The 17,764-nt window shown below is 60.3% G+C and overlaps 3 protein-coding genes across 7 annotated transcripts in view; 2 read left to right on the top strand and 1 right to left on the bottom strand.

Moving 5' to 3' along the window:
* Positions 1 to 6,684, top strand: part of INPP5E (inositol polyphosphate-5-phosphatase E) — a 15,316-nt gene extending 8,632 nt beyond the window's left edge. Inside the window, exons 2-10 of one of the 2 annotated variants that reach the window (XM_021691044.1) lie at positions 1,203 to 1,326; positions 2,522 to 2,619; positions 3,195 to 3,319; positions 3,428 to 3,547; positions 3,829 to 3,936; positions 4,488 to 4,649; positions 4,735 to 4,850; positions 5,346 to 5,482; positions 5,768 to 6,684. In XM_021691044.1, the coding sequence (XP_021546719.1) occupies positions 1,203 to 1,326; positions 2,522 to 2,619; positions 3,195 to 3,319; positions 3,428 to 3,547; positions 3,829 to 3,936; positions 4,488 to 4,649; positions 4,735 to 4,850; positions 5,346 to 5,482; positions 5,768 to 5,900 (1,123 nt within the window). In that variant the 3' untranslated portion in view covers positions 5,901 to 6,684. Of the gene's footprint in view, positions 1 to 1,202; positions 1,327 to 2,521; positions 2,620 to 3,194; positions 3,320 to 3,427; positions 3,550 to 3,828; positions 3,937 to 4,487; positions 4,650 to 4,734; positions 4,851 to 5,345; positions 5,483 to 5,767 lie in introns of both variants that reach the window. The other variant, XM_021691045.1, reaches the window with a different exon arrangement.
* Positions 6,685 to 8,426: 1,742 nt separating this feature from the next.
* Positions 8,427 to 17,481, bottom strand: PMPCA (peptidase, mitochondrial processing subunit alpha). Of its 2 annotated transcripts, none has more exons than XM_021690988.2 (13): positions 17,387 to 17,481; positions 16,105 to 16,307; positions 15,602 to 15,681; positions 15,276 to 15,358; positions 14,825 to 14,919; positions 13,786 to 13,886; positions 13,098 to 13,361; positions 12,321 to 12,413; positions 12,122 to 12,240; positions 11,919 to 12,009; positions 11,700 to 11,762; positions 10,167 to 10,311; positions 8,427 to 9,183 (listed from the first exon to the last, which is right to left on the bottom strand). In XM_021690988.2, exons 1-13 carry the CDS (start codon positions 17,458 to 17,460, stop codon positions 9,014 to 9,016), a joined length of 1,581 nt encoding a protein of 526 aa, XP_021546663.1. In that variant the 5' UTR covers positions 17,461 to 17,481; the 3' UTR covers positions 8,427 to 9,013. The 2 variants fall into 2 exon arrangements, with proteins under 2 accessions (XP_021546663.1, XP_021546664.1); XM_021690989.2 differs by having other exon boundaries at positions 9,149 to 9,179; positions 17,387 to 17,477.
* A 153-nt stretch (positions 17,482 to 17,634) lies between these two features.
* The window catches only part of ENTR1 (endosome associated trafficking regulator 1), a 6,510-nt gene continuing 6,380 nt past the window's right edge, over positions 17,635 to 17,764 (top strand). For 2 of the 3 annotated variants that reach the window (XM_044920558.1, XM_044920557.1), the window contains exon 1: positions 17,635 to 17,763. In XM_044920558.1, coding sequence (XP_044776493.1) covers positions 17,714 to 17,763 — 50 coding nt within the window. In that variant the 5' untranslated portion in view covers positions 17,635 to 17,713. The other variant, XM_044920559.1, reaches the window with a different exon arrangement.

Genomic DNA, 17,764 nt, shown 5'->3' with positions numbered 1-17,764 from the left:
GGGACGGGTGGTCAGGGTCTGCAGCAGATGGAAGGCACTGGGGGGGGACGGGTGGTCAGTGCCTGCAGCAGATGGATGGCACTCGGTCGGGGGGCACAGGTGGTGAGGGTCTGCAGCAGATGGAAGGCACTGGGGGGGACGGGTGGTCAGTGCCTGCAGCAGATGGATGGCACTCGGTCGGGGGGGACGGGTGGTGAGGGTCTGCAGCAGATGGATGGCACTAAAAGACATAGGAGACAAAATGACCAAACACAGGAATGGCCATTGCCTGGGTACTGATTCCAGGAGCATCCTGACTGATCTCAAACTGGGTTGGAAGAAGGTCTGGAAGGAGAGCTCCCAGCAAAAGGAGGACCACAGACAATTGGAGAAAGACTGAGGCAGCCACAGGTGGACACCGTGCGAGAGGAGAGATAACACAGGGAGGCTGGTGTCCCGCCCTAACACGGGTGACCGGGCCTGTGTGCACGTGCTGGGCTCGTCCACCTGTGCAGGAGAGAGCAGCCTCGAGGCCACTGGCTGGACAAGGGCACAAACGCAGTCTTAGCCCGATTTTGTTCGGTCCATCGGCTGAGGACGGTTTTCCCATGGTTGAGAAGACGGTGCTACTGTTCCATGATATGTGAAAATTACAGGACACTCGGACTCCGCAGTCCCCAGATGAAGCTCAGTGGCCGCACGGGCTCGCCGACGGGGCCGGGCGGCGGGGCGGGGCTGTAACCGTGTGCACGCTGTGCTCCGGAACTCTTGAAACGGGTTGTGACCGGCGGTTGTCGTGAGGGTGGACGTGCCCCCTGTAGCTTTCAGGGCCCCCGAGGCCATGCTGAGGTGGAGGCAAGCCCCTGGCCCAGGGTGCGCGTCGCCCCAGGCTGCTGCTGTCCAGGGCCAAGAGCCCAGATGTCACCTTCAAGTCCTTGGTCTCAGGAGGTGACCGAAAAGTTGAATGTGTGCTGGTGTTTGTAGAATTGTGAACCCAGCGGGTTTTCCAAGAGGGCAGTGGACCATCGTGCTGTGCCTCCTGCCAACCCATGGGCGCTCAGGAAGCCCCAGCTCTGGGAGAGCCTCCCAAAAACTGGGGTTCCACACAACTGTGGGGGCCTGAGGCCGCAGGTGTGCCCGGCAGGTGTGTCCCTGCACCTGGCCCCCCCCTCCCCGGGTCTGCCCGTTCAGACCCTCGACTTCCGGCTGCCCTCTCTCCACAGGAGCTACCTGGAGGGGAGTCTCCTGGCGAGCGGGGCCCTGATGGGGGCAGAGGAGCTGGCCCGGTACTTTCCAGACCGCAACATGGCCCTCTTCGTGGCCACCTGGAACATGCAGGGCCAGAAGGTAAGCCGCCCACTCCCACCCGGGTTCTCTCCCGGGGCCTCCGCGCCGCACACTGTCTGCCTGGCCTCTCCCCAACACCTGGGTCACCCAGAAAGCCCCTGCCTCACCCACCTCCCCACTGCCTGGGGGCGGAACACGTGGTTTTCTTACACGTGCATGTTTGTTTTTAGGATAGCTTTAGGCTCAGGGCAGATTTGAAGGGAACAGAGATTTCCCTAGAGCCCCCGCCCCCACGCACAACCTCCCCGTCCACACCCCACCGCTGGGCCGGCCATGACCGTCCGTGAGCCTGCACGGCCTGGTCTGGTCCTTGTCACCTTGGGGTCACCCTGGGTTACGTTCACTCGGCAACTTCTGTGAGGAGGTGACAGCGGAGGCCTCCAGCCGCTCTGCCGAGATGGTGCTTTGTGTCCTGAACGGGCACAGGCCAGAGGTCTGCGCGCTCATCTCTGGCCTGTGCTTCTGGGGCCCCCTGGACGCTGTGTGGGTGGCTTTGTCTCCAGCTCAGCCGTCTCCCCTGGGCCTCCCTCCTCGCGGCAAGGACTGTCCCCGGGTTGGCGGTCTCCATCCCCCACATGTGCTCTGACTTCTGGGGGCCGGGCGTGGACTGCCTAGCACGCCCCTGGTTGTCGTGGTGACATCACAGAAGGCACGTCCCTCCGTACGGTGGTGCCCCAGGCTGGCACGGGGCGACGGGCGCTGCGGGGGAAACAAGGCGGGACCGCCACCAGCACAGAGTTTGGCTGAGGAACCAGGGGCCCTGACGACAGAGGCCCCAGAAGGAGACAGAAGTGATTCTCCCTTGGGCTGAAGGAGGCAGGTGCCCAGGCCAGCGGCACCATGGTCCCTGGGACGCCACCGTGCCTGTCCACGGGACGGCGCTCTCGTCCAGGGCCCTGAGGGCTTGGAGGCCACGACATGCAGCCACAGGGTGGAGGAAGGCTCGCGCGCGGGACCGGGGCGCCCGGCCCGGGCAGCACCCCCCCCACCCGGAGTGTACCTGGGGGCACGGGCCGCGTGGCGAGGGCGCCGCACAGACGTGGGCGTGGCGGTGACCAACTGGGGTGGAGGGCGGCCTGCCCAGACCTGAGGCTCCCCTGGACGCGTCCCACGGGCAGCGCTGGTCCCCGTGCTGCAGGAGAGGCCGGGGCTGCTGGCCCTGCGGGAGCCTCTCGCTACACACGGTTCTTCGCAGGAGCTGCCCCCAAACCTGGACGAGCTCCTGCTGCCCGCCGAGGCCGACTACGCCCAGGACCTGTACGTCGTCGGGGTCCAGGAGGGCTGCTCCGACAGGTAGGGTGCATCCCTGCCCCACGTCTGCCCAGCCCGTCAGCCCCCCGGTCCCTGGCAGCGGCGCTGAGGTGGGCCTTCGGGGCTGGAGCTGCTGCGGCCTGAGAGCCCCGTGTGGGGTGAGGCCGAGGCCGCAGCAGGCCGGGGCTGCCCGCCAGAGCCGCTTCCTGGTCTGTGGGCCGCTCAGAGAACGTAGAATAAATGAGCTTCACTTCTTGTTGACTCACCGCTGATCTAAGAATGGCAGTGAAGAGCTGCGGGAGCCCTGGCTCAAGCCCGAACCCTCCGCGGGGTCCTAGGTCCGCAGTGTCCCGGCAGCACGCCTGGGGTTTGCAGGGTGAGGGCAGCACCCGGGCATCCCACCCCTCAGGAGGGGAAGGGGCCAGGCTCCCGGCCCCCAGGGTAGCGGGAGAGCACCGGCCTGGAACCCGCCCAGGGGCCCTCGTGTTGCCTGTCGGTCCGCCACTCTCCCTGCAGGACGACGCCCGATGGCGCGGCTGTCTGGGCTGCGGGGTGAGGGGTGGCGGGTCTGGGAGGTTCCAGCCCCCTTCCCAGGCTGTCCCGGCTTCCCTGTGCAGGCGGGAGTGGGAGACGCGCCTGCAGGAGACGCTGGGCCCCCGCTACGTCACACTGTACTCCGCGGCCCACGGGGCGCTCTACATGTCCGTGCTCATCCGCAGGGACCTCATCTGGTTCTGCTCAGGTAGGCGGGCCAGTCTGCTCTGCGCCGGCGCCCTGGGCACCCCCACCCAGCGGGTGCGCGCGGGGCGGGCAGGGGCGGCTGTGTCAGCCTCGCCCCTCCATCCCGCAGAGGTGGAGAGCTCCACGGTGACCACGCGCATCATATCTCACATCAAGACCAAGGGGGCCCTGGGCATCAGCTTCACCTTCTTCGGCACCTCCTTCCTCTTCATCACGTCCCACTTCACCTGTAAGTCCAGGCGCTAGGGACACCGCTCCCCCGATGTCCGCGCGGAGAGTCTGGAAGGCAGAGGCCCCGCCCCCCGTGACGGTGTCCTCCGGTAGCGCTCAGCTCCAGTCTGGGCGCTGAGGGGGCTGGTGTGGCGGAGGCCGTGGGGCTCAGGGCGAGAGTACCCGGTGGGGCGGGCCGCCGCAGACGCTGGGGTAGAGCCGGCTGGGGGGCGGTGAGCACCAGGTGTCCCGTGTCCACAAGCCTCGCTGGAGAGGCCCCCCCACGCTCTGTTCTCACAGCCGGGGACGGGAAGGTGAGCGAGAGGCTGCTGGACTATAGCAGAACCGTCCAGGGCCTGGCCCTGCCCAGGAGCGTGCCGGACACCAGCCCCTTCCGCTCCGACGCTGGTGAGCCCCCATCCGCGCGCTGCCGCCTTCTTCTCTGGGTACTTTAGTGAAAGTAAACTTTGAGAGCTTTTGAGAATCCAGGTCAGAAAAGTCTAGAAAGTCACCAGCCAATGGAAATAAAACCGCTGAGGCCTGGCGCTGGGCTCCTCACGAGCTGTGACCCTGTCAGCGCATTTGGCGGCTGCTTTCACGAGGAGCCTGGCCTCGCCAGCCCGGCTCTGCATCCTCCCCCCCGCCCCCCCTCCAAGCCCCCCTGCCCCCTGGCTGCCCCGCGGGACGGCGCCCTGGCGGAGGCAGTGTGCGTGGCAAGTGTGGGCTCCTGTGAGCGTGAGGGTGCCACGCGTCCCCGGATGTCTGTTGCTGTTTGAGAGAGAATCGTGACCCCGACTGTCGACCCAGGAGGCTGCAGGGCACACACCCCCCCCCACGGGCTGCGCCCCCTTCCCTGGGGAGTCCTTGCCTGTGGCTCTGGCCAGACACAGACCAGTCCCTGTCGCTAAGGCATGGTGAGCACAGAGGGCCGGGCTCACACGCTTTCCCATTTTGGCCAGCGGATGTCACCACCCGGTTCGATGGGGTGTTCTGGTTTGGAGACTTCAACTTCCGTCTGAGCGGTGGGCGCGTGGCCGTGGAGGCCATCCTGAAGCAGGACCTGGGAGAGAAGGTGTCTGCCCTGCTCCAGCATGACCAGCTCACCCAGGAGATGAAGAAAGGTGAGGTCTCAGGGAGGAGGTGTGGCCTCCCCACCCCCGAGAAGGCGCAGCCTGTGGGGTTGACGTGGGGCTGTGACTGTTCCAGGGTCCGTCTTCAGGGGTTTCCAGGAGCCGGACATCCACTTCCTTCCATCATACAAGTTCGACATTGGGAAGGACTCCTACGACACCACCTCCAAGCAGAGGACCCCCTCTTACACGGTGAGCACGCCCCTGGCGCCGGCCCGGCTCTGCGGCTGAGGTCTGGGTCCGCTCGCGCTTCTGAACCGTGGGCTGAGGACTGAGGTTGGCTGTGAGGGCAGCGGCCGCGGGCCACGGGGCCTGTGGGGTGCGGTCAGACTCGGGCCTGAGCCGCTCCGGGCTAGTGACTGCACTTCTCCGAGACTGCTGGGGTTGGGGGCGGTGCCCCCCGACAAAGGCCCTTCTGAGGGTCGTCTGCTGGTCCCGGGACAGCGAGGCACACGCCCTGCGCTGTCACTTGGTTGAGCCCCTGGCTCCACCCCCTCCACACTGGGTGCCCGGACACAAGTCCGCACTGGGCTCGGGGGAGGGACTCCGGGAAGAGGCTCTGGGGGGGGCGGGGGATCTGACGCGAGGACTCTGCTCGAGCACAGCCGAGGTGACAGGCACGCAGGCCGAGCCCTGCAGCGAAACTGTGCAGCATCCGGGCCCCTGTCTGTGGGCTCTTTTCTGCAGGACCGGGTCATGTACAGAAGCCGCCACAAGGGTGACATCTGTCCCATCAAGTATTCCTCCTGCCCTGGCATCAAGACGTCTGACCATCGCCCCGTGTATGGCCTGTTCCGGGTGAAAGTGAGGCCGGGGAGAGACAAGTCAGTACCCTGGCCACATGTCCTCACGCGTCCCGCCCTCGGGGCCCCGGGGGCGGGGGGGCGGGATTCCTGCTCTGAAGTGAGGGTCAGGGCTGGCCGGCTCTTTGTGACACGCATGCGGCCGGGCCTGGCCCGGGCTCCGGAGGGGTTTCTGCTCGCGGGCGGCAGTGGTCACGCTCGGTACGCGGCGGGTCCCAGCGGCCTGCAGGGACCGGGCAGCAGAGTCGGCCTCCCGGAGGCTGCGGAAACAGCCGGCCCCCCTGGCTGACACCCTTTCCTCCACAGCATCCCGCTAGCTGCCGGCAAGTTTGACCGAGAACTGTACTTAATAGGAATTAAAAGACGGATTTCCAAAGAAATTCAGAGACAGCAGGCACTGAAGAATCAGCACTCGAGTACTATTTGTACTGTTTCTTGAGGTCTGCCCAAGGACCTCTGGTACCTCCACCGGAAGGTTACTTGATCAAAAGCCCCTAAAGAGGGAAGAGGTTGCTGTGTGGGACTTCTCCCCCTTTTTGGGCTGCCGACGAACCATTGCTCGAGACTGACACGCTTTCTGACCCAGAACCCCATGGGGAGGCCAGTGGTACCGAGGCACCAGTGCCCCCGCCCGGGACGACACCAGCCACGCTCTTTTGTAGCACGTCCCGGCAGGCCCCACGCCGGCCACACGCGCGGTCCCGGGGGGCAGGTGTCTGGGTGGGGCGGGGCCTGGAGCCGCCCGCTCACCCAGAGCCGGGGCTGGCAGCCCCCCAGCAGCCCCTCCAGTGCAAACTGGGAGGTGCCCTTCCCCCTCTGAGCACAGCGGGCCCGGTACCAAAGACGTAAGCTGCTCAGGGTCAGGCGGCTGGGCGGCGGCGGGGGTGGTCTCTGTCCCACGGGTGCACACGAGGACCAAGCCCAGGCCCGGCTGGTCAGGCCAGAGCCAGCCGACTTCCAAGGAGGGAACACAGTCCCGCTGGGACAAGGAGGCCTGGCCTGTTTCAGGGCCGCCTCTGATCTTGGGGGGCTGGCCCGGCCCATCCAGCCATGAAGCCACCTCCCTGTCCTCTTCTGGTTTTGGTGATTTAAGACTGTTTGCATACACGTGGCCAGCCTCAAACAGCATGAACATAAGTAGCGCACTTCCTGGCCTGAGAAAGCAGGGGAAGCTTAGGGTGTCCCCACCACATTCCAGATCTCTTCTTTCTTCGAGGGCTGAGTGCGTGATCGCCCACGATGGCTTCTAAAGACAGGCTCTGAATGTGGGAAAACCAAGGGGCACTCAATCTAGTCTTTCAAATTATTTATTTTTCCATATTTATATTTTTAAATAAATCCATATATTAAATCTTAAGCTCTTTCTGGCCAAAGATTGAGTCCTAGAAAGAGATCATCTGTACACTCAGCCCATTCTCCTGATGTTCTCAGAAAACAAGGGTGTCCAGTTCAATGGCAGGAAGTTCGGGGTACACCGTGGCTCCCCGGGGCCACCTGCTCTGCACCCAGCTGCCACCCCAACCATGGGGCTGGCTGGAGGGGGGCTTTTAAGGGAGAAGGGGACACCCCAGACCTGAGTGGAGGAAATGAAGTCACTTCCACAGGGCGTGTGTACCCCCTTTATTAGTGCCAACTTCCACAACACGGAGCCAGGCATACCCGGTCTCTGACACAGAGGGGAGAGTCTGTTCATGAGAAGGTCCAGTCAACCCCATCGGACTTCAAGAAACGAGATTGTATAAAATTTTACTCAAAAGAAATGTGCCGTTGAGTTTTGAATCATGAATTGAAAACGTCGGTTACAGATTTTTGCAGTGAGGGGGCCTGGAGAGGAGGCATTTTTATGCATCTTCCCAGGCACCATCTCTGACCAACAGGACAAAGCGATGGTGCAGCATGGAGGAGTCTGGTTTGAGACAGGGCTTCGTGTCTGTGGGGATCGTGACACACACCTGAGGGGTCATGGGTCCCAAGTCAGGATACTCCCTTAAGAGCAGCCAGGAGATTTGAGATGAACAGGTTTCGCTTAGAAAGGTCAAAATTCAGATGAATGCAGATATGGGCCAGTCTGAAAACCAGCTTCACTGAGATCGAGAAGCACAAGCATGAGGGTGGTTTTCAAGACCCGGCTCTCATCGCCTCCACGCACTCTGCTCACGCCAGGCCTCCCTTGGGCACCTGCTGAGCCTGCGGCAGCCAGCCCTGAGGGCCACGTGGGGCCCAGAATGGGGAGGGGGCGTGGCTGCATGCCGAGGGGAGCAGAGGGGCCAGGCCATGACAGGGTCCGGGGAGAAGCCAGTGGGGAAGCAGGACAGGCGGGTTAGCACCAGCTTCCAGACCCTGGGTCTGGGCAGCGCTTCAGCTTTTCTGGTCAGAAAAACGCTCTGACCAACATCAACCCGGGCCTCATGTCTTCCCGAGCTCTGTCCCCCACCCTGCACCCCCCACCCCACTGAATGCCTGCAGTGCGGCCAAGCTCCTGCCCTCTACCTCCCTTGGGTGCTGCCCTCCCCCTGGGGTAACCACAGAAACGACAATAGTCCACACTGCTGCCCACCTGCCCTCCAACTCAGGCTAATCTCCCTTGGGCCCCACCCCAGTGGGCATGGAGGGCCTGGCATCCCCGCTGTGCCCCCCCCCCCCGCAAATGTAGTCGTTGGCACGTGTGCTAGAAAGGCACCTAAACAGGATGATGGGCTCCGGCAGAATAAGTGGATTAAATAACTGAAGTAACATTCACGAGTCCATCTCCTCGGAATAGCCCTGCCCTCCTGCCTGCGCGGCCGAGGATGCCGAGGCTGCCAAGGGCTGGGGACAGCAGCGGCCCTGCAGCTACAAGAGGTGGCCCACGTGGGCTCCTGGGGACTCTACACGCATTCACGTTGGAGAACCACAAAGCTAACAAAGCTAGCCCACGTTGCTAGACTCACCGGGCCCTGCGGCACTCCTGACAGCGCCTTCCCCTCCAGCACGCTCCCGGCTTTGCTCTCCCCACCGGCCACCGAGTCTGAGAACCTCGCCTCCCGTCCTGTGCGCTCAGACATGCCCGCCGCAATCAGAACAATTAAAGGACAAGAGGCCTCGCAGTGTTGGGTCCAACTGGACGACCCTCAGGGAGACACCCCGCTTGCCCACTTCCAGCCCTGTTTCAGGGATGCTGCTGAGGGTGAAGGAAAACCGTGCTGAGAAAAACGCTCCACGAAGCAGACCAGGGGCTCCTGCCCTGCCCCGGGGGCTGACTGTGGGGAGACAGTGCGGCACTGCTGATCTCCAGGGGCGCAGGACGACAGGAACAACGCTGACCTGCTCCCCAACAGCAGTCTGCCTTGAACCTTCTTGCACTTCGCTGGTTTCTAGCCACAGTGAGGGCAAACCTTTATTCCACCGAGTGGCTTATTCAACAGCAAAGAACCAGAAACTGAGCTGTGCTCGGCGACATTAAATTTGTTCAAGAGTCCCATGGTTTGCACCGTTTATGAGTCTTTGCACTAAACTCACACCCAGAGACATGTACGATCACACGCGACTCCCGCAGCCGCAGTCGGGCGGCCTCTAGCGGAAGAGCCGGTAGATCCTGGGCAGGCGCCCGTCTCTGCTGGACAGCGCCGCCTGGATGTGCTCGTAGGCCGGCAGGTCGCTCAGATCGCCCAGGGCCGCCACTGCGGGCTTCCTGCGAAGCATCTGAGAGGCAACTCTCCGGATGTCTTCCGGCTTCACGCTGCCTGGCACAGGGGACAAAAACACCTCAGGGGATTGCCCGCCTCCTGCACGGACTCCGTCTCCGGGTGTGGCTGCGGCCCCTCAAGGCCCTGGGGGTCTGAGGCCGGGCTGCAGACTCCACAGGGTCCAGATTCAGCTGTGGGGACTATACTGTGAGTCAGGGTGAAGTATCGGGTTTTTCTTGGTAAACGGAAAAGTACCAGTGGTTTAAAAGAATTTTCAAATGTAGACACGTTCCTGCCCAGAGAAGTTGACACATCTATAATGGAACAGCTCCTTGTCTACAGAGCTACCCACATGGAGGGGCTGCGGGGCTTCGTAGGGGGGCAGCCGCTTGCGCAGCCTAGCCTCCCCAAGAGGGACCTGGGTCCACAGCTTGTGTGGGCACGAAAAGCGCACCGTGGGAACACACTGACCAGTAGCTTGGTTTTGCTACAGAAGACGAGGCCTTAGGGAGATCGGGTACTGTTGTGCTCCATGGTCTGAGGGGCTCCCCGGGGCGGGGGGGTGAGGATGCACCCGCGGACGGGATGCATGCTGGAGCCGCCACGAGGTAACAATCGTCACCAAAGAACCACCGGCCTAACCCTTGTGGGGTCACGGACACTTTGAGGAGCTGATGGAAGCATAGACTCGTCCCCCAAAGCAGGACACACAGGAAAATTCAAGGATTTCCTGCAATTCACCCACAGGAGACCATGGAAACCTGGGCTCAAGTCACAGAGGGCGCCACCACGCGAGCCCCGTGTGGAGCGTTTCCGTCCATTAGCTTACCGAGTCGGCTTAGAAACCCGGAGCAGTGGTGAAAGGCCCCTTTATAGGGGGTGAAAAGCTGGGGTCACAGGGGTCGGTACTCAGGGACCCGAGGCAGGGCTGGTCCAGGGTGAGGGCTCACGGGTCCAGGAGCCACGAGTAAACAGGTCTGTGGCAGTCTCCTGGGAGGGAAAGGAGGGAGCCCGATCTGGGCCCCCAGCATGGTACTCACGGATGAGCGCGCACAGCTCGTGGGGCAGCTTCCTGGAACGGGTCGCCAGCACCTGTCTCCCTACATCCTCAAAGATCACAGGCCTGGACTCCAGGTTCATCATGAGCATGGACATCAGCTGCGTCTTGGCCCGCTCCAGCTCCACCTGGGATTCAACCACCAAGTCACACGGTTCAGTTCACAACAGCTCACACACCGTCACCCTGTAAAGGCCACGTCACAAGGAAGACAAATCCCAAGAGTCAGGGGCTCCACGCTGAACCCAGGCACAGGGCCCAGGCAACCCTGTTCCCTGTGCCCCCGGGGAAACTCTGAGGGGACCAGCTCGATCTACCAAGTCTAGGCCTCAAGCCTCTGTGACCAGGGGTGAAACTGATGACGTTGGGACTTCGGCAAGTTTCATCCACAAAGCTCAGCGTGAAACCGGAGGGCACGGAAACACGGCTGGGTGAGAGACCGGAGTGGCCGGCGAGAGCAGCATACACGTGCTGCAAGACAGACCAGCTGCGGAGATTCCGTGTCACCGTCTAAGCAAGAAGACTCCTAATTGCAGACGAGTCCTTTCTACTTTGCCAACTCCGGGCAAATACTTACAACTTACCTCAAATTAGCTTCACGTTAACGGGAAGTACTTCCTAGCAGGCCACTAATGGAGCCCCCCCAACGGATTTTTAAATACATTTTTGTAAAATTACTTTTTTGAAATACTTTTTTTAAAAAACTTTTTCTGACTAAAAAGGGAGCATGTGATTATTGCAAGAAGCAGGGACTGAGCAGGAAAGATCTATAGGTGAAGGCCGTGCGCCAACCCTCAGAGGCACTCAGCCCACACGCTGGGGCTCTCCTCCAGGCCTTCTATGCGCGTGCATACGGAACCTGCTTATTTGTACCAGGGCTGGTCCACGAAGAAACAAGATCTCTAAATATGTAAGCTGACAAAAACTAAGCCAAACAAACGAGGAAACAAAGACTCAGGTTAAAACACAAAATGGAGTTCAGGGTGCCAGGCAGGCTCAGTCCACAGAGCACGTGGCTCTTGGTCTCGGGGTTGTGAGTTCCAGCCCCATGCTACGGGTAGAGATTACCTTAAACCTAAAATCTTTAAAAACAGAACAAAACCAAAAAAGCAAAACAAAACATAAAATGGAAGTTAGGAGAGAGCTCGAGAACCACCCCGAGAGGCCTGCTCATCCTGTGTGATGTGGCTTTAGTTCCCATGGTTCTGCAGGGTGGTTGAAAAGGACACACGAGACCGCTCTGCACCATTTCTTCCAGGAGGGCCAGGGCCAGGGCCAGGCAGGTGTGAGCAGGCCCAGTGCTGGCGGGGCAACGACTGTTCTCGGTGCTAAGACCAGGGAGCAGGGGAGGAGCTCAGCTGCAGGCCTGGCTCACCCCGGGGCTGCACTGTTCTGGCTGGGATGTTGGCGGTGCTGGGAGCACAGAGGCCAGCCACCCCCACACCGTGTTCTCTAACCTGCTGACACCGTGGGGATGTCTGGAGTCGGCTCTGTGTCATTTCTGTGCTATACTTACCACATCCACAGTTCCAGCCATTAAAATAAATTCCTTTGTGAGGATTTCCACCATTTCTCGAACCTTTAGGGAAGAAGGTACAGATGAAGAGTGTGATCTGGACCTAACAGTCTGTCTCTTCCAATTCAATGACACCCCTGCTCCGAGAAACCAGCTCTGCATCCTGAGACACGAGCTGCACGGGAAGCAGAGGCCGCCCGCTTCGGGGCTGGCCCTCACCTGTCTGGGGTCGGCGCTGGCGTGCACGCACAGGAGGCCCGTGTCCTCATAGCTGTGGTGGTACGAGGTTGCGTTGTACATCCAGTGGTGCCTGTAGGGAGCAGGGACAAAGGGACACCTGGAAGGTGGTGTCACAGTCCAAAAGCACCTTCGGCTGGGCCTGGTGACCCTGGGGACAGCCAGGTGAAAAGAATCCAACCTACCTGTTGAGCACATTAAGGTAGAGCCTGGTAAACATGCCTTTGCCGGGCCCACCAGCTGAGAAGGAGCCGCCGCCCCCCATCATCATGTTCAGGACGGCAAAGGGGATGAAATCTTCCTCCTGCGGGAGACATGAGGGCAGAGGTTTGCCGGCAGGTGACCTCTGGCTCTAGGATGTGGTAGGACCCGGCTGGGACGTACCAAGAAGGAACAGCTCTCCAGTCCTATCATGATGTGCGTGAGCTCGGGGAACGGGGCAGGGCCCAGGCTGACGTTGGACATGTCTCTTTCCAGCTATAAGCAAAGAGAGTGAACAGTGTACCCACACAGAAAGCAAGCAGGCCTGAAAAACCTCTCAGGCCAGATCAGCCTAAAAACAGTTCTACTGGGGCGCCTAGGTGGCTCAGTCAGTTGAGTGTCCAACTTTTGATCTCAGGGTTGTGTGTTCAAGCCCCACATTGGGCTCCGTGCTGGGTGTGGAGCCTACTTTGAGAGAAAAAAAATAGGCAAAGACCCCATCATGGTTCTATAGAAATCATATACGAACATCAGTAAACTCCCTCTAGAGGAAAGAACGATCCTTTAACCTTCCAGTGAAGCTAAACTCATTTTTTTTTTTTTTTTTAACATTTTACTCATTTACTTGAAGAGGAGAGAGGGAGAGAAAGAGAGCACAGAGGGAGAGGGAGAAGCAGGCTCCCCGCTGAGCAGGGAGCCCGATGCAGGGCTCAACCCCGGGACCCTGAGATCATGACCTGAGCTGAAGGCAGATGCTTAACCACGGAGCCACCCAGGCGCCCCTAAACACATTCTTAACAAGCTCTCAGCTTTAAACAAGGAACACGTCCTGCCCTGATACCACAACGTGTATTATGGTAAAGCCAAGAATACACAGCTCATTCTAATACCTGTGCGATAAAGCTAAGAACGTACCAAAAACAAAGTAAATAAAGTACACATACCCGATCTCGGCTTTACCTTGACAACCCCCCCAGTGTACTGTGCTACCGATCTGTCGACGTCCACAGCCCTCTCACATCCCCAGGCCGGTCGGGTTCCCAGGAGGTACTTTCTGGCACATTCCACCAGGTGCTCATGCTCCACCCCGACTCCAGCCAGCACCATGCGGTCAGGGGTGTAGTAGTTTCTCAGGTACGAATGAAGCACTTCTCGATCGATCTTTGCTATGTTTTCTGTGGGGCAGAAACGGTGGAGGCCAACTGTGTTTTCCCGATAAGCAGCCTAACAAAAGAAAGGAGAAACACAGGTGGCAGAGAGGCCACGGCCAGGTCTCCCCGCTGCGGAGCTGGGCCTGCCATGACCCCAGCTGTGGCAGGAAAAGCCCACGGTTGCTTAGCTTTGCTAATCTGGCAAGAGCAGTTTCGTCTGCTTACAAAAGCAGTAAAGTCTCTCTCTCCAGAACGAAGTCTCAAAAAAACCCCACTTAAAATAAAAAAATCATTCTGGAAATGGATCAAGACTTTATTACTCTTATTACTGTAAGAATGAGAATGTGAAAAACTTGCATAACTTGCAGGTTTGAAAATTAAGAATCTTCTGTCCACACCTCTAACCTGTGAACGGCCTCAGGAAGGCAGATGGGCCCTCTCAACTATGCTGCTGTTGGGAGGGCCGCGGAGGCGGGTGCTTGCGGGCTTTCTAGTACCTCATGAATCATCTCTGTGAGAAGCGGTTCTGGGTCAGGCCGCATGTCAAGGTCCTCCAGCTCAAATTGGACAGCCATTCGTGTCATCTCAATTTCTTCATCTGCAAAGAACCCAGACAAGGCTCAGACTATACCAGCCAGGAGGGAAATGGCACTGGGCCTGGGCTGCCAGGCTGGGCCAAGGGTCATCGGCTTGCAGACACTGGCAGTCTCCTCAGCCTTCATCTGGGGTAGACCTGGGGGCACTTGTGTGAGCGAGGGGGCAGGGCCTAGAGGCACTGGGCCTCTTGTCCGGCTCAGCCACCTGGACCTGCCCCGAGCCCCGGCTTCCTTCCCAGGAGAGGCACTCAGGCCCCTGACCCGTCTCCCCCAGAGGACTGCTGTGAGGATAGTCACGTGGAACGGGAAGGTGCTTACAAAAGAGGCACCATCCGGCATCACGGCTGCCACTTCATCAGCAACCTGGAGTAAGTACCAGAAGGACTACAAGGCCAGGCGACGTGACCAGAGCGCAGCCAGGGCAGCAGCAACGGGCAGCAGGGCCCGCTCTGGCCCACCGCGGGCACGGAATTCAAAGTCCTGCCACCACCAGGCCAAGGAAGGGGATGGACACAGGGACGTGGAAGCTTCTGGGGGCACACCAGCCTGGTGTTTAAAGACAGTCTGAAACGCCTTTCAGAAGTGAAAGACCCAGGGCCGCCTGGCTGGCTCTGTCAGAGGAGCATGCGACTCCTGGTCTCCGGGTTGTGAGTCTGAGCCCCATGTTGGGTGTAGAGAGTACTTGAATTTTAAAGGAAAAAAAAAAAGGAGAAATGAAAGACCCAATTTAACTAACAACGTTAAAAAGCACAGAGTTATGTCAAAGTACTGAGCTCACTGAAGGACTTTTCTGACCATCAGTGTCATTTCCAAGGAAGTCGTGCCAACTCACTGGTAGCTGACCTCGAGGGCTGCATACAACGCTCTTCCTCAGGGGCAGCGCTTCCACGTGCCTCCCAAGGGCCCAGCCCCCAGCCCCCTCATGCGGCCCCGGGCCCACCTGTGAGCCTGGGGTGCAGGACCACATCAGCGAGCAACCCAACCACCGTGTCCAGGCCTTTAGAGTCAGCAGACACAGCATACATGGTGGTGTCCCTGGAAAGAAGCAACGACGTGAGGCACTGAGGTCACCACGGGTACACACCAGCAGGGGCCATTACCTGGGGTGCAGCCCTCTGCCAGATCCGCGAGCATATTGGGGACAGGGCCTGCTGCATCCCTAGTGCCCAGCTGGCAGTCTCTGGGTATTGCCTGGCGCTCCAACGGGTTCTCTTCTCTAAGTGCTGCTGCCTGCATATTTCCCCCACCAAATTCTACACCCAACCCGGCCTAGGCCAGGCTCACTTCTCACCCCTAACCTCCACAAACCTCTCCAGGGCGTAGGTTTCAGCGGGACTCTGACCAAGGATAAGAACCACGGTTCCACGTGGATGCAAAATACGATGGCGTACCTTGACGTCTGGCAGTCACAAATACCCCCGTGCTTTTCCAACGTAAGCAAAATTTCATCTTTGCTGTTAAATCGATCCGTCGACTAGTAAAGATAAATAAGTAAACCTAAATACGCAATCCAAAACAACCTCTAAAATATGTTCTTTGAGAAAAAAATGTGTTTACTTCGAAAACATGTGAAATCAAATTATCTTTTAACCTAAATATCTTTTAGTAGGATTATCTGAGCAGCTTAATCACTTATTAAAATAACCATTCTAAAAAAATTAAAACTTGATAGATTCTTCCCAAGTATAGGTTCAAAGATTACAAACAGGACACTGACCGAAAATGCCAATTTTTCCAAAAAGTGAGCAATTCCACTAAGATATTTTGCTTCATATCTTGATCCTGAATTAACAAGAACTGGCAATAAAAAGAAAATTGACAGGTTAAACCAAACGTTGAAAAGGGGAGGTTTTAGGGGGATTTAATCAAGAGAAACCTTTAAAACTGAACGTGATCAGACAGGCTGACCTAATTACGTGAGGGTGATGATGTGTCCACTACCTGGGCTACGTCCCCACAGCTGCACACCCACGTTGACACTGATGGAGTTGATGCTTCATATTTATGGTGGAAAAGTGTTAGATTTCTATGAAGGTGGAAAGGGGAAAAAGCCCACCGCCAACATGGTGGTTCATGCTTTGTGTATTGTTTCCAGGGTCTACGCCGTACTTTTCCACTCAGAACACAACTCACAGACGACGTATAAAGCGTAACAATCAACTGACGCACGTGGGCACGAAAACAAACGGGATGACCCACACCACCACCAACAGTACTTACTTCCTACCGTACAAAATTGTCCAAATTTGTTTTGGGAGGCCACGCGAAGCCCATTATCCAGCATGGTGACTTTGGTTTCAAACTTTTCCTGTCCATCAACTGTAGCAAAAACAGGCTCAGGCACCCCGGGTAAGGGGGATGAGAGCGGGATGTTGGGATAGGCACCGCCACTACTGAACGGCCTGTGCGGAGGAGCTCCGGACCTAGACGGAGGAGAGACCCAGTTACAACAGACCCGAGACCACGGGGCCTGCGGCGACCGTCTGGGCCCGGTCGGTCACGTCCTGTCCACGTCAAAGCCGGATGCGCCCCTTTCTGTAGATTCGTTTCTACACACCCCAGGACAACACGGGTGTGATCGGGAACACCACTGCTGGGTACAAACCCCGGCTCGGCTCAGGGGCGTGGGCGAGCTGGTCGGGTCTGGGCCTTAACTTCCACCTCTCCTAAGGCAGTGACAGCCCTGCACGCCGCCGGCAGCCGGCGCGCTAAAGCTCTTTCGCACACGCAGCCCCACCGGAGCCCAACAGAAGCCAAACCCCTGCGCGGGCCCACAAGGCCCCGGCCCGGACTCCAGCTCGCTCTCCAGCCGCCGCAGGGTCCCGGTCCCAGTCCCAGGGGCCGCTGGTCCCCGCCCCAGCACGCCCGGCTCCTTACCGCCAAGGCTCCTGCTCTTCCCGTCCGGCCTGCTCCCACTGCACTCCCCCCAGCGGCTGCCCTTCCCTCGCTCCTCATCTCTGCGGCCCCTCCGCACTCCCCCTCACGTCAGACCGTCCTGCCACCCCCTCTGCCGCCCGACCCCACTTGCCCAAGTTGGAAGCGTTTACCCGACCGCTCCCGCTTCGCCCGCGCCCCCGCCCGCGCCCGGCGCCGGCGTACACGCAGGGGCCGCCCCCAACCGTGGCCCGAGGGGACGTGCCTGAGGCCAAGAAGGCGGGAGAGCGAGTGGGGGCGGAGAGGGCGCGACGGCCCGAGGCACGGAGGCCCCGCGGGCTCGGCCTCACAAGGGGCCCGCGGCAGGACCGGGCCGCGGCGGAGAGGACACGTGGCCTCCGACGGGCCCCATCGGCCCGGGAGAGATCAGGCGAATGGGGCTCGGGCCCGCACCCGGGGCCCCCGGCAGGGAAGCGCCCTCAGCGCCCCGGAGACAAGGCCGGGGTCCCGAAGCCCGGGCCCGAACCAGCGGCGCCGCGTCTGCGCGTGGGGAAGCCAGAGGTTGAGCGTCCGGTCGGACGCCCGCCGCCCCGGCCCCCGGCCGGCCCCCGGCGCGCAGCCGGCTCACCTCAGCCGCGCGCGGCGCCACGAGCCCGAGCCGCGCAGCAGCAGCCGCGCCGTCGCCAGGACCATAGCCGCCATCTTGGGTCTCCGCCCCCTGCTTCTGTCGTCACTTCCGACCCCGCCCCCGACGCCCCGCCCCTACGGCGCCAGCCCTCGGCGTTCGGGCGCTCGCTTCCGGTGCCGGGAGCGGAAGCCGCAGCGAGAGGCTGGGAGCGGCGGCCGGGCGGCGGGCGACGAGGGTGGGCGGCTCGGGCCGCGGCCGGGGCGGAGCCGGGGCCATGGAGCCGCCGCTGCCAGGCTAGGGAGGGCCGGCGCTGCCGGGCCCGCGGCGATGGCGGGCTATGCGCGCCGCCCGGGCGTCCCCCCGCTGTCGCGAGCCCGG

This window comes from Neomonachus schauinslandi, chromosome 13 (genome assembly GCF_002201575.2).
Source record: "Neomonachus schauinslandi chromosome 13, ASM220157v2, whole genome shotgun sequence".
Classification (NCBI taxonomy): Eukaryota; Metazoa; Chordata; class Mammalia; order Carnivora; family Phocidae; genus Neomonachus; species Neomonachus schauinslandi.
The sequence above is the reverse complement of the archived record's forward strand: the minus strand, read 5'-3'. Positions and strand labels throughout refer to the sequence as shown.

Bases quoted from the DNA above. Each gene is read 5' to 3' on its own strand.
- PMPCA (XM_021690988.2), bottom strand. From the start codon at position 17,460: ATGGCGGCTATGGTCCTGGCGACGGCGCGGCTGCTGCTGCGCGGCTCG. The intron at 13,362-13,785 runs GTACTAGAAAGC...TTCTTTTGTTAG, and splicing joins TCACAGAGATGATTCATGAG to GCTGCTTATCGGGAAAACAC. The intron at 12,241-12,320 runs GTACGTCCCAGC...TGTCTCCCGCAG, and splicing joins TGGAGAGCTGTTCCTTCTTG to GAGGAAGATTTCATCCCCTT.